The sequence below is a fragment of the Cinclus cinclus genome, chromosome 12 (genome assembly GCF_963662255.1).
Source record: "Cinclus cinclus chromosome 12, bCinCin1.1, whole genome shotgun sequence".
In the NCBI taxonomy this organism is placed as follows: domain Eukaryota; kingdom Metazoa; phylum Chordata; class Aves; order Passeriformes; family Cinclidae; genus Cinclus; species Cinclus cinclus.
The window spans coordinates 3614064-3627429 of record NC_085057.1 but is presented as its reverse complement, the minus strand read 5'-3'; the positions used below and the strand labels follow the sequence as shown (position 1 = coordinate 3627429).

General features: G+C 48.6%; 1 protein-coding gene across 1 annotated transcript in view; it reads right to left on the bottom strand.

The window, feature by feature from the left end:
• Positions 1–5010, bottom strand: part of RYBP (RING1 and YY1 binding protein) — a 37911-nt gene extending 32901 nt beyond the window's left edge. The window contains exons 1-2 of the mRNA XM_062500703.1: positions 4979–5010; positions 4016–4141 (exon numbers count right to left, since the gene is read on the bottom strand). Of these exons, the coding sequence (XP_062356687.1) occupies positions 4016–4141; positions 4979–5010 (158 nt within the window). The remainder of the gene's footprint in view (positions 1–4015; positions 4142–4978) is intronic.
• Between the last annotated feature and the right edge of the window lie 8356 nt (positions 5011–13366).

Genomic DNA, 13366 nt, shown 5'->3' with positions numbered 1-13366 from the left:
AATTGAAGGGAAACAAAGGCCAATATCTGAGACATCTGTTCCATATAAGAGAATTCAGTTTATACACATAAAACAGTTTTAGCTCAGCCTCCTCTCAAAAATAAGGAAGGCAAAAAGGTGAAGCACTACTGCCGTCACTCCTTGGGCACTCCACAATGAAGTGTACATTCACATCACTTGATGCAAACTACAAATCCTGCACTTCAGGCATACAGGTATTAGCAACAAATAAAACAGAAATGCTTGCTCAGTTTATACCTTGCAGGGGACCCGTACATTTCAACTCAATTTTGTACTAAAAGCTCCCATCGTGCTGTTAATTTGCATATCAGACATCCATTTGCTGCTTTCACATCTTTCACTGACTTCAAGTGCATTTCTCTGTACTCAAGGCACATTCATGATAAGAGGATATGGGGTTTAGAAAAGCATTCATCCCAAATTTAGAGTAAAATTAACACCAGAGAAGCTCCACCACATCGCACCATTTGCCTATCCATCCAAAAAGAAAGTTTCAAAAACCAGTTTCCCTGAAATCATAAGGAAAGGGGCAAATCTTCTCCTTCACAATGAAGTCTGAAAACAGTCCCATGTAGAAACACTTCACAGCCCTGCCTGGGAGGAGAGAGGAAATTACAAGAGGTGTACAGGAACACAATATACGTAAACTATCAGAGAACCAAAGGAGAAGAGGAGCAAGAATGCCACTAAGAAAAACAAATAGAAAGAGAGAGCCATCACCTACCCCCAAATAGGAACTCACAGGAAATATGAGGCCAAATCCTGCCCTCACATTCTTAGGAAATCCAAAGTAAACTTTCCTTCCGTGTTTGAAGAAGTAATGGATATTGGAAAGGAACCTGCGTCTGTGGAGCAAACTTCCTGGCAGAAGTTTCAATTCCAGTCTTCTGCTGAGTGCAGGAGCTGGTGCTGCTACACCAGAGCAAACCACCAGAAGAACCACAGGACACAAGTGAAAGTGGTGACCAGCACCAGTTCCCTGTGCTGTGACATCAATAAAAATCTCCAGGAAAGGAATAAGGCACCGTAAACCCCAGCAAACAGCTCCCCACTGCTCACTCTGCAGCCAGCTAAATCATCATCTCACCCAGCTGAGCTCTGTGTGGTGTCTTTGCCATCATCCTCACAGAAGGAAAAACAGTAAAATACCTCATCATACTTGCCTAAATAGAAAGCAATAGAAGTATAACCATAAAATAGCAAGAATCCAAGTGAGGAAAGGAAGTTAGTGACAGACTGTAACAAATCCAGCATTCAAGCGCTACAGGTTTAATATAATCTTGGCACAACAATTCTTCGGAGATGGATTTGACCTAATTTTTATTTAAAAGTGCACCTGAAATATTTATAAACAGCTCCTTGAAAAAAACAGTCGAGTGCAACTTAACTGTTTAGCCTCTACAATGATTTTGACTTAGCAGGTCAACTCAAACTCTTTGTTTGAAGCTCCTTGGGAAAGGGGATAGTTGGATCTGAGAAGACAAAACTTCTGACTGCTGCCAGCCACCCCTCCCACACACCAACAGATTATATTGAGTCTGAAAAAATATACACACGGTGAGAATTAGCTAAGGGCCTCACCAGTTCTTGAATAAGAGAGTATTTATCAGCCAAAGTAAATTCCACAACAAATAACTGGCTTCACAGTGAAGGGAGGGGAGAAGTAGGTCATACCAGATCTTAAAAAAAATCCCTGGGCATGCTGTGATTGCACACAATAATTTGATGAAAAACAGTTGCCTCACTGTATCTTTCACTACTTGGTTGAGTTTTTTTTTAAAAGTGAGTTTGATAAATTTCTGTGTTACTGAAGTAAGTCACAATGAAGCAAGGCATGGAAAAGCGTCATCAACTTGTCAAATTGCAACTTAAAAGTCAAGCTCATCAGACACCTTATATTTCAAGTAATAAATTATCAATCATAACTCATTAAGTATCTTTACATCAGTCATTTATTTAAAAAATTCTGAATAATTTCCCAGCACTGACTCGTATGTCACATACTGTAAAATTCAAAGTAACACCACAAATAGCTCTGACCTCCCAGAACTTCCCAACACACAATGCTCTCTCACAACACTTAATCACTCCTGCTTTCTCTTATATTTATTCATAAATTATACAAATATGCAAGAAGACATGATGGGCCATTGAATATTTTAAATACTTTCTAAAATTCTACAAACAAAAGCAATTTTAAAAGCAGCAAAAATGAATAGAGAGCTGATGAATTAAATGAATTAAAATTAGAAGCCATTCATAAGGGTCCATTAAAAGCTAAACAGAATTACAATGTTCTAGACCCGATGATCACATCTGCAAGTAAGGCTACAGCTCTTAACCTGAAATCATCGACTGCTATGGCTCTTAATGGCCCTTTAAAAGACAAACCATCCTACTACCGCAACAAACAGTTTGAAAATCATCTTTAAAAAAAATAAAAACGTGAGGGCACGTGAGAGCAGGCTGCTGCTCTCCAAATGAACAGCAGTATGGTGGCCAATGAAAGTAAGTGCCTGATAGATGATTGATCCCATCTGGGCTCCTACATTTCATTAAGGGTGTGCTCCCACTGACACCCAGGCACTGGTGTGACACCTGGAGCGTGTGGGAACTGCAGGGCCATGCTCCAGAGGAACAGCTCAGGACCAGGTAGGAACAACACCTTCCACCTGAGCCAACGGGGAAGCCGAGGAAGCAGAAACCCACAGGAATCAAACGAGCTGGGAGGGTTCAGCTGCATGATTAAATAAGACTAAAGGAGTCAAGAATCAGCTCCAGGTGCACATAGAACACTGCTGTCCAAAAGCACCTGACTCAATGCTCTAATCATGCTATTTACAACTGGTTTAAGTTCAACACCTCTGAACATTTTGTAAAAAGCACAGATACTTGTAGCTGTCATGCATCACAAAACACTGTAACTCAGAGTTTCAGTGGCCTGAGAACATGCTCCCCATTAAATATGTAGGCACTTCACACTGTCTAAAGCACAGTACCAACAATAACAATCCAACACGCTTTCACCTCCTTTGTCAATCAATCCAAGACAGCCAAGTCATGCAAACAGCCTGCTGATGAGAGCACCTCAATACACAGCTGCACTCAAGGAAAACGCTTCCTTTCACAATGGAAACCTCACAGACTATTTCTTTGGCACAGTACTGCAATGGTAACTCAAATTGGGAAGGTACAATATCAACAAAATCATATATCAACATGATAGAACAAATCACAAAAAGGAAAAGCAGAGCACCACATGCCTGCTTTAGCGTCAGCTGATACCTCTAGGACAAACTTTCAGAACCCTCTAACTGAGAAATAGCAAGTTTTTTGAGATTAAATTAACTCCTGAATGTCAGACTCACCATCTCACAAAGACCTCCACAGTTTCTCAGAGCAAGGCAATCAGAGAGACCTGACAGCTAAAGCTTTCAAAAACCCGCACCATTCCCACACTGAGCACAAAGCCGATTCCTTTCTAATGACAACAGTCACCAGAGATCAGCATCTCAGGGAGGGAGCTGTTCTCACGGCATCTTTAGTTTCAGCCGTTTCCTTTCTTGCTCCCTAATCCTAAATCATTTCTACTCCTGTAGAGAACACAGGTAAACCTCCACCGAAACCACAAAAAACCATCTGCCCCAAACCACAGTCAGAGCGTTTCTGGCTGGCTGTGCATCTCTGAATGATTCTCTGTACACCAGCGCCAGGGAAAAAAAAAAAAAAAAAAAAGAAAAAAAAGGCAAAAGAGCACAGAACAACAAAAATATTCAGGTTGCTGCCACATCCCGAAACATGTCTTCCAGCTCCAATTAAACGCTTGAAAGAGAATTTTTAAAATCCACAAGCTTTTGAACAGGGACAGAAGGGACCAACATCGGGGGAGAGAAGGGATGCAACCAGCCGACATCCAGGCAACAGCGAAAAAAAAATCAACAAGTCGGCGCAGCCCAGCGCGGAGCAGGAGCTGCACTGAAAGGTGCGGACCTACCTTGTGGACGTGCCTTTCCTGACATCGCAGATGCTGCATTTGAAGGCTTCGGCGCTGTTCCTGAAGGTGCACACGCTACAATCCCAAAAGCCTTCGTCGGCTGCAGGTTTGGCTTGCCTTTTCGGCCTTGAGGAGGGGGAGGGAGAGGGAAGAGGGGAAGCGTGTGTGTGTACGTGTGTGTTTGGGGAGGAGGAGAGAGGCGGCGGGAGGAGGAGAGAGAGAGGAGGAGGAGAGAAAGAAAACACACACATGAGAAACCATGTTACAGAGCCCCGAAACCCAGCGCCTGCTAGCACCGCCGCTCTCCCGCGGGGCCGGGAGCAGCCGACAAACCCCGACCGGGGCCGGGCTCGGAGAGGTGCGGGGGGCACCGAGCTCCGCCCCGGCCCCGCCGGGCCGAACCCGCCGGGCCGGGCCGCCCGCGTCCCCCCGCCCGCGGCGGGAGGGTGGGAGGGTGGGTGGGCGAGTTTGCGGGCTGGGAGGCGCGTTCCCTCCTCCACCTTGTTAAACCTCCCTTTGTCTGGGAGCGGCGAGTGCGCGGAGCGGGGAGTGCGAGCGAGCGGAGCCGCCATGGCTGCGCTCGCACCGCACCAGCCCTGGCACCGGCGGCAGGCTGGGAGACACCGGCACTCCTCCTTCTCCTCCTCCTGCTGCCCTTCCACGCTCCCTCCATCTTAGGAGCCTCCCTCCCTCCCTCCCCGCCCGCGGCACCCCCCCCCCCCTCGCCCCGGCCCCCCGCGTACCTGGCGGGGCGGCGGGGGCTCGCCACCCCCTCCCCGTTCGCTCCCTCCATCTTAGGCGCCCCTCGCCGCCTCCCCACCGCCGGGGCCGAGCACACGCCGGCGGCTGCCAGCCAGGGCCTACCCGCCGCCATCCCCTCGGCCGGGGCCAGGGCAGAGGCGGCCGCGCCGCGTTCCCTCCATCTTACCGCCTCTCCCCGCCCGCCCCCGCGCCCCCGCTCACCTGGTCGGGCTCTTCTTGTCACCCATGACCATGGATCGGGGCCGCCCCTGCCCTGCGCACAAAGAAAGAGGCGAGGGGAGGGAGGGCGGGGGGACGGGGTTGCCTCCGTCCAGCAGGCTCCGGCTGCTGCGCACCCCGCGCCGCCGCTCCTGCCGCTGCCAGGCTCCGCTCCGGACTAGCAGCGCAGCGCAGCCCGGCGCCCTCCCTCCTCCTCCTCCTCCCTCTCTCCCTCCCCGCGCCGCGCCGCTCCGGCGGGCGGAGCTGCTGCCGCGCCGCGGCCAATGGGGGAGGCCCCGCCGCCGGCCCTGCTGGGGAGGGAGCGGGGGGAGAGCCGGGAGCGCCCCGGGAGCGCCCCCTGCGCCGCCCCGCCGGGTCCCACCCCCGCCCGCACGGAGCCCCCGCGGGCCGCCCCTCCCGCGCCGCGGCCCCTCCGCGCCGGGAGGGCTCGGGCTCCGCTCAGCCCGCGGGTGGCCCCTTCCTTTCCCGTCCCTGCCCCCTCGCAGGGTTCGCCGCCCGCCTTGTCCCCCAGGGAGCGGGGCTGCCGCGGGCGGGACGGCAGGCCCCGCTCCTTGAGGGGAAGGGCGGCCAGAGCCGGCTCGCCCGCCCGGCGGCTGCGCTGGGAGTACCAGAGGGGCCGGGCAGCGGGAGGCAACTCCTGCTGCGTGCCCTGACCTCGGAGACGGGCTCCCGGTGCCTTCACGGATGCCTCGGCCGCCACCTCTGTGAGCTGGCTTCAGGCTCGAGGTCAGGGCAGCGGCCCGCACAGAGGCCAAGGTGTTTCGACAGCGCGGCTGTAGTGCTGCTTCCAGAAATGTTCACATCAGTCCCTCAGTGATCTATCGACTCCACCAAGCGCGAGCTGTGGTTCTGCAAAACTCCCGAGGTGGCAAAACGCGGCGTTCCAAAAAAGCGGCATTCTCATAAAGTGGCGTTTCCCAAAAAGCAGCAGTCCTGCCCTGAGATCGCCCAGGGCCCCCTGTGGCAGCGTTGCCCGCTGTAGCAGGGCGGGCTGGGATGGGGACACGCCAAGCGTGAGCCGTCACTGTCTTTGCTGAGCCCCTCTCACACGGGGCTGTTTCCTCTGCAGCAGCCAGAGGGGATGGGGGCCATGAGCAGCTGAGGAAGGATGGAGCAAGGGGTGACGAGTGAAAAAGTTGGTAGAGCTGCACATCTTGCCGTGCAGACACTCTTTCACTGTGCTCTTCCACTGTGTTCTCCCACTTTTTCAGTGGTGACTAAGCCAAGCAAACATCTCCCGACAGTGAGCAGCAAACTTCATCCCTAGGCAAGGCGAAGGACAGACCGGAGGGTCGTGGGCTGCACGGGGCTGTACCTGAGAGAGTGGTGAGTGGGGCTGCAGGGAGAGCATGGAGACAGTCCGAGCAAAGTTAATCTATGGCTGGGGTACAAGGGAAAAAGAAAGAAAATTATTGCTTAAAAGCAAACCAATATAAGTAGCTTAAAGCAGAATAGGTACCTACATGGCAGGAGGCAACATAACTATGTCCTGTGCATTAAAGCTGTAGGAATCTGGACTCATAAGTCATAGAGTGTTTTTTCCGTCCACCGATGCCCATTTTAACAGTCAAATCATGCTGACAGAGTCACCTCTTGTATTTAAGAGCTTCGTGTAATCCACTTACCCTACCCAGCCCCCCCATCCCCACCCAGGTCATTTAACCCTTACCGGCACCTCCACCAACTACTTTAATTTCCAGACAGACTTCCAACGACTTTTTTCTTCACCACACAAGTTCCTGAACAATACAGCAAGAAGCAGACATACTCCAAGGGCAGAGTTAAGGTTGCACAATTATCACATGTAGGAAGTGTCATTTTCCCATTGCATCTGCTGTTTTCCAAACATTTTTGCTCTTTTAGATTATAGCTGTAACGTGTGCTTTGGGAATCTGTGTGGGAACAGGAACTCAGCAGTGTTTGTGGGGTCTGGTAAGCAGACACCTGGTGTGCAATTGCTACCAGACCTTTGTGACAATGGAGAGTGTGGGGACAAGAACAGCACCATTCTTGGGGATAACATCAGTGGAGAGCCTGAGAAGCAGAGACAGGCAGAAAGCACTGAAATTTTGACTCAGCAGAAGACTTAGGCATGGAGTAACTCCCATTTTCTGCCACAGGTGTTTCCCTTCGCTCCACAGTGTTATGTTAAGCAGAGTAACAGCCACCCCAGGCATATAGTAAGTTTTTGTGGAAACAGCAGGCAACTGTGGCCCATTTTTAGAAAGCAGTTTATCTCCTCAAAAAAGTTTCAGGGTTGCTGTTTTCAAAGCAAAAGTTGTTTTCTTTCCAAAAACCTACTGCATCCTTCGTTATCAATTCCCCTGGAAACCTTCCTTCCTCGACAAATAACGCTTTCAATGTCACGTGTTAAAAACTTGGCAAGCCAAGCACAGCATGACTTCATTCAATCCCATACATCCATCAGGAGGTGATAATTCCCAGTTTGTTAAACATCTTCAAGCCACAGTTTGGGGTCTCTTCCTTCACGGAGGGCTCCGGAGGAGTGCCATGGCCTCTGGTGGGGCTGGTCCAGAGCTTTTGGGATGCTGTGTCCTGCAGGCAGCACTTCCCTTGTCCTCTCCGGACACCAACACATCAAGACAGGAACCACTGGCAGAAGTCAGGGCTGAAAATACAGTCAAATTAAAGGGCAAGTGCTTTGGTGCGGGTATTTCTTTCACACTCTGTTATTAGCATAGAGTTATCCTGCCAGCCTCAAAATTCACTGAGGTGGCACAGGTAGTGCATCCCTCTGAGCATTTGAGGATTTTTAATGGAGTTTGGGCTCTCGTGTCCTCGCAAGGCAGCCTTGGGCAAGTTATTTAACATTTCCCCTTAACTCCAGTAGTCTGGATTTCAAAACTGTAAGGAGTGAATTTTCTAGGCTCCCACATGGCAAAAGTTTTCAAACCAAACTCATTCCAGCTAAATGGTTGGAACTTCACAGTGGTGTTCAGCAGGTGCTAAATTCACCTGAGGGAATTCCCACACTAGGCTCCATAAGATGCCACTTTCTCATTGATACCAAACGTGTGCTTGTTCCAGAGCACTCTCATCTGCAAGAGGGTGTTGTTAACCCACTTCTTTCCACGCTTCCCTCACCACGTGGATTTTTAATGACAAAACCCTTGTAAAGAGACACTGGCTGCAGGTGTTTCCAGGGCACAAGAGACACGGCAGTGGGGAAGGGAGGTTCATAGCACAGGCCACGAACCTCTTGGGCCAACCTGGCAGTCACAGCCTATGCTGGGAGGTCCAGAGCAAACTACTTCAGTACATCCTTCATATCAGTATGGAGATGTTGGGATGGGACAGAGCATTGTTCCCCCTCTGCAGTTTCGCATCTCCCCCATCCCAGTGGCATCACAGCTACTCCTGCTTCCCTGCTTCAGCCCTGTAAACAGGCAACAGTCCAAACCCACAGTGTGACAGTCCCTACCCTCCCCAGAGCAGCTGTGCAGAGGTGCTCCAAGATAGGCTCCCGAGATGAACACCTTTAGCAGCTTCTTCAGCACAGTGAGACCTCCAGAACCTGGAGTGCAAAGAGCACAGGGGATAATTCCCTGCACCTGAACCATCAGTATAAAAGGATTTAAAAATAAATGGGAACGCTGCACCCAGCCAAAGTCACTATTTGTGCATAGGGTTCAATGCCAAATATAAACATTAACTTGAGTTTCTCAGCCCCCTTGGTCACTGTGGTAAATACACATTTTTGTAATTTTGCATCAGACATGTGTAACTTCTCAAAAGTGACTGCTGCTCTGAACAGCCCAAAGTCTAACCATTAGTAAATGACTTTTCTGTGGATTTAAAAAGGAATTTGTTATATAGACATTGGAATCAGGCTCAGGACATAGATCTCTCTATTAGTTTAGCCAGACCTAAAAGGATCAGAAGTGATGCTGCCGCTCTCTGGGGCAGGGAAGTTGCGTATCACCACACAATTAGCACCTTTTAGTAGAAGTGGGTAGAAAGGGAAATTAGCAATTGAGGGTAGAAATGGTGAACCAGCTACACAAGAGCGCCTTAACAGCCAGCATTCTTTTCGATGTGTCCTTCTGAAGAGGGTTAAATGTGTTTAGCTTCCACAGGCTTCCAGCATAAGGAGAAACTGTCCAGGGGTGGAAGAAAACGAGACTGCGTGAAAGCCGGCAGACTTCACACAAAGCAGCATAATGTTTGCTATACGTAAGAGCATCCTTGGCAAGGCAGGCAGGGGCCTGTGCTCAGAAGCTGGAAGTCTTCACCACAAAATAAAATACCGAACCAGAAAATAAGCACTGCCCAGAGGCACTGGTGGCCAACAAGCTGCACCCTTCTTGCAGTGTTAACTGCCATCGGCTTAGGGTGGCGATGCCAGAGAGAAGTCAGGAGGAAACTACTCTTGGAAATCTCACTTAGCACTTGACAACATCTTTGAATATGTGGCCCAGGCTGAGTTCATAAGCTTTTTGGGGAAAGCTTTGTGCTAGGGTTTGTGTAAACACAGAGCTGGCTGATGGATTGCCCTGGTGCAACACAGAGATGTATGCACGCTCCAGCAAAACTTACTGAATTAATAACCATTTTGGCTTAATACAGGGACACTCAGAGACTTAACTGGTAATTGGGGGATAGGGAAACGATAAGCAGAAGTTTCCACACAGTGTTCCATTTTCCAGACTTCAGGAATGAGTTGGATGCAAGGTCAGATGGAATGTTTTTAGTTGTGCTTAGGAGCACAAGCATAGCAAAGTGGGCAGGGGTTGAAGCAAGAAGGACCTGGAGAGATAATTGGTAGAGGTCCTCATAAAACCACCTGGAGATGAACATTACTCGATATTTCCTTTAGTGACGCCATTAGGAAAAGGAGGGATTGTGCTTAAAACCTGAAGATGAGAAGCAGAATGTCACACTGGAAGAAGAGAGCAACTTCGAGAGAGCAAAATGGAAATGGGGTGAAATGTGCTGTTACTGACTTTGACAGCTGGCTGCTTGTAATCAGCCTTTCTCACCTGGAGCAGAAGCTCATTGGTGTAGCATGCAGGAGGGAGAAGAGCTGTCTCAAGGTATTTGAGTGCCACTGGTGTGTCTTAGCTCCTGGAAAGGCCAGGGTCAAGCAGGGATGTCAGAAATACCAATGAGTAGAGATAGGGAAGCATTTACCACCACTGAACAGTGCAAAGGCAAGATCTTGTTGGAATTCTCCAGGCAATTCTCCAATTGAAGACAAAAATGTATTCAAGCAGGGGCAAGCATGGAGAATAGTTTCTAGGATGGTCAGGGGAATGGAAAACCTATTTTATGAAAGGAGTCTCTACAAACTCAACTTGTTCAGCCTGGGGAAACAAAGGAGGATATATGACCACTGTAAAATACACTGGGGAAGGAGGCAGCACATTGCAGCAATGAAAGAGCTCTTAGACAAGAATGAAGAGCGCAACTGATCCACGCTGGACATGTGGGATGGAAACTAGACATCTGTTTCTAACCTTCAGAGGAACACGGAACAGAAACAGCTCTGCAGTGGGAGGAGCAGAGACACTCAATGTAAAGATGGACCTTGATCACTCGCAGAAGGAATAACCCGGCAGAGCAGCTCATAGTCCCTCTTCCCCTGCTGAGGTCAGACCCAAATGCTGTCACCAGAGTCCTGACTCTCCCTTCTCACCCCACCCACACCAAACAATCCCATCTGGATTGTTCCCAACCAACAGATTTCAGTAGATGCTCTCTCAAGGGAAGGAAGACGTACAGGGAGAAGAAAAGCTTCTTCATCCAGCTTTTGTGCCTAGAAATGGATCTCTCAAACATCCTGGGATCTCTGATTTGCTTCTAAATTTGGTATGTGGGTTTTTTCCTCCCAGAAAACTTAAGACTTCCTGTATTCAGCAAAATAAGAGTATTTTTAAAGTTTTCCTTTTTAAAAACCTATTTTTAGATAGTCTTTCATGGTTTCTTTGGAAAAAAGTTGTAGAACTGAATTAGCAAGTGATCAAATGCCGACTATCAGTAACTTCAAACAGCAAGCCAAAAACTTTCTATCATAAACAGCCTGCCGAAGAGCAACGTAGGAGAAAAAGGATCTGAAAGATGAGGAGCAATATGCAAGCAACAGCCAGTGCCAGGAATCTCCAGGGTCTGTAAACCCTTAAAATGCCAGACAGACTGGAGTGAAAAACAGCCTGAAAGGTAGAGAGGCATAAAACACTCTGCATTCAACAGTGTTAAATATAAAACTCAGCTGAGTAGTAAAGAAAGCCAACAAAAACTAGAGGCTCTAGCTAAGCATCCTGCATGCTGTACTCTACAGATAGCAAAGGCTGTGCAATTTAAATCTGTAATCCCTTCCCGAGCAAAGAGGCTTTTGCAACAGCGCAATCTGGATGTCACAGCATATGAATAGGCATCTTGGGACTGATCTGGAGAGCAGAGGTCAAAGTTTAGTGATGTATGTACTTGTCTCCCTAATGGGTCTTATTGATTATTATCCATAGAAACAAGCAACATCTCCAAATCTGCCTCCCCCTTTGGGCTAGATCCTGGAAACCAGGAAAAAGCACCTTGATCTCCTAGGTCCATGCTGTTTGTAGAACACTGAGGTGTGTGATGAGGAAGCATACAAAGTTGCTGGACGACAGGTGAAACACAGCAAGTGGAAAATGGTCAGTAGATTTGTGTAACATCTGCATAGCAATGATACATGGGAGTACAGTGTCAAAAGATAACTCCTGATAAAATATATTAAAAAAATATTAGGAAAAGATGAGCGAGGGAAGAGGAAGTCAACACTGCAATTCAATCACCTAAATGAATTATGCATCATGGAAGGGACTGAAAAGCCCCTGTACAGGTAAAATCAAATTCACACTTGTCCAACCACAGGTATTCCAGCCAGGCATCTTAAATATTGCAGTGAAATTGTCCTATCTGTGATACATTGCTATCTCCACAGCACAAACATCATTTTGTTGAAGCATCTTCAACAGGAGAGCAAAAATGGGAAAAGCACAGGAGGATGAAAGGTACCAATGCTGTGTATTCCTACCACAGTGAGCACTGCAGTGGCAGCCAGCCAGTATGGTGGTGTGAGCAAAGCCAGCTCAGGTAGGGTACTGGGAACGCCCTCGGGTGGAGACTAAGCCGATAAATAAGCAGGTAAGGGTGATTATCAGACCTCCTCAAACTTCCTGAGTTTGCAAGACAGAGCCAGAAAAAGCAGGCTTACTCTGGAGACTTTGGTACTCCCACTTCTAGCTACTGCCAGGAACTGGAAGTGGGGAAAAAATACCAATCAGCTCTGCCCACAGTATTTCAGAATCTCAGAATTTTGGGTTCCATTTGGGTTCAAGTGCAGGAATCAGCTCAAGCAGCAGAGAGGTCCCAGCTCCCTGTGGAGATGTTTGTCCACCTCCATAAGTAAACACAGGGTCTCTAAGGCTGGTCCTGCTGATGTGCAGCCTGAGATCTGGCTGTCTGCTCTGACCATCCTCTTCCTCACCTGTCTCCCAGATTGTAGGCTGAAAAGGGGCAGAGGAGTTTGGCTGGGCTCCCCTGGACAGCAACAGCCATTTCCCACCAGTGACTCCTGCTCCTGGCCCTGTGGGATGTGCAGTTTGCTCGCAGGGGTTGCATAAACCTGGTTGTCTACCTGCATAGCCTCACTTTGGATACAATGGGTCTGCACACCTGAAAAAGCAGAGAAGTTTGGGATTATAAAGCAAAGCATGGACTGTCACCAATATTGAGGCCATAGCACAAACCAGAGTAGCAGTAGCTGTGTTACTCCAGTGGAACTGTAACAACATGATCCCAGCCCCTGACAGGAATGTTGTTGTTCAATACACATCTAAGTCACACAACAGCAACAAGCCTGCTGCACGCTCAGTTTTCTCCCAGGTACAGCAGATCTGGCTTGCTCTGGGGCGTGTGCAGGCACCAGCTCCAGGCAGCCAGAGATGCTGTGCTCTGTGCAGCTGGCGTTGGGATCGCCAGCATCTGGGGGAGTGCAGCTACTCAGGATTCAACAAAACAACAACAAAAAAGCCTCTTTTCTTGTAGAGTACAGCTGATTTCCCTTCCTCCCATTCTCTTAACAGATGTCAGAAAAAAAAAACATGAATGGCTGCAGCTCTGTGCTCAACTCACAGCTTTTTCACACTTGCTGCAGAGCTGGCCTTCTGCTTCTGAACTCAGTTCTGGAAGGTGTTGCTTTTTCAAAAGAAAAATAGAAAGAAAGGGGGAAAAAAACCATTAAACACTTAATAGTAAACTCCTTCAAAAGAAAACTTGCTTCAAGCCAAAAAACATTTGCCAAGTTTCAACTAAATGTGGATTTTCACGACTCTGTAATAAACACCTCAATATGGGGGTTTCAAAATGAGA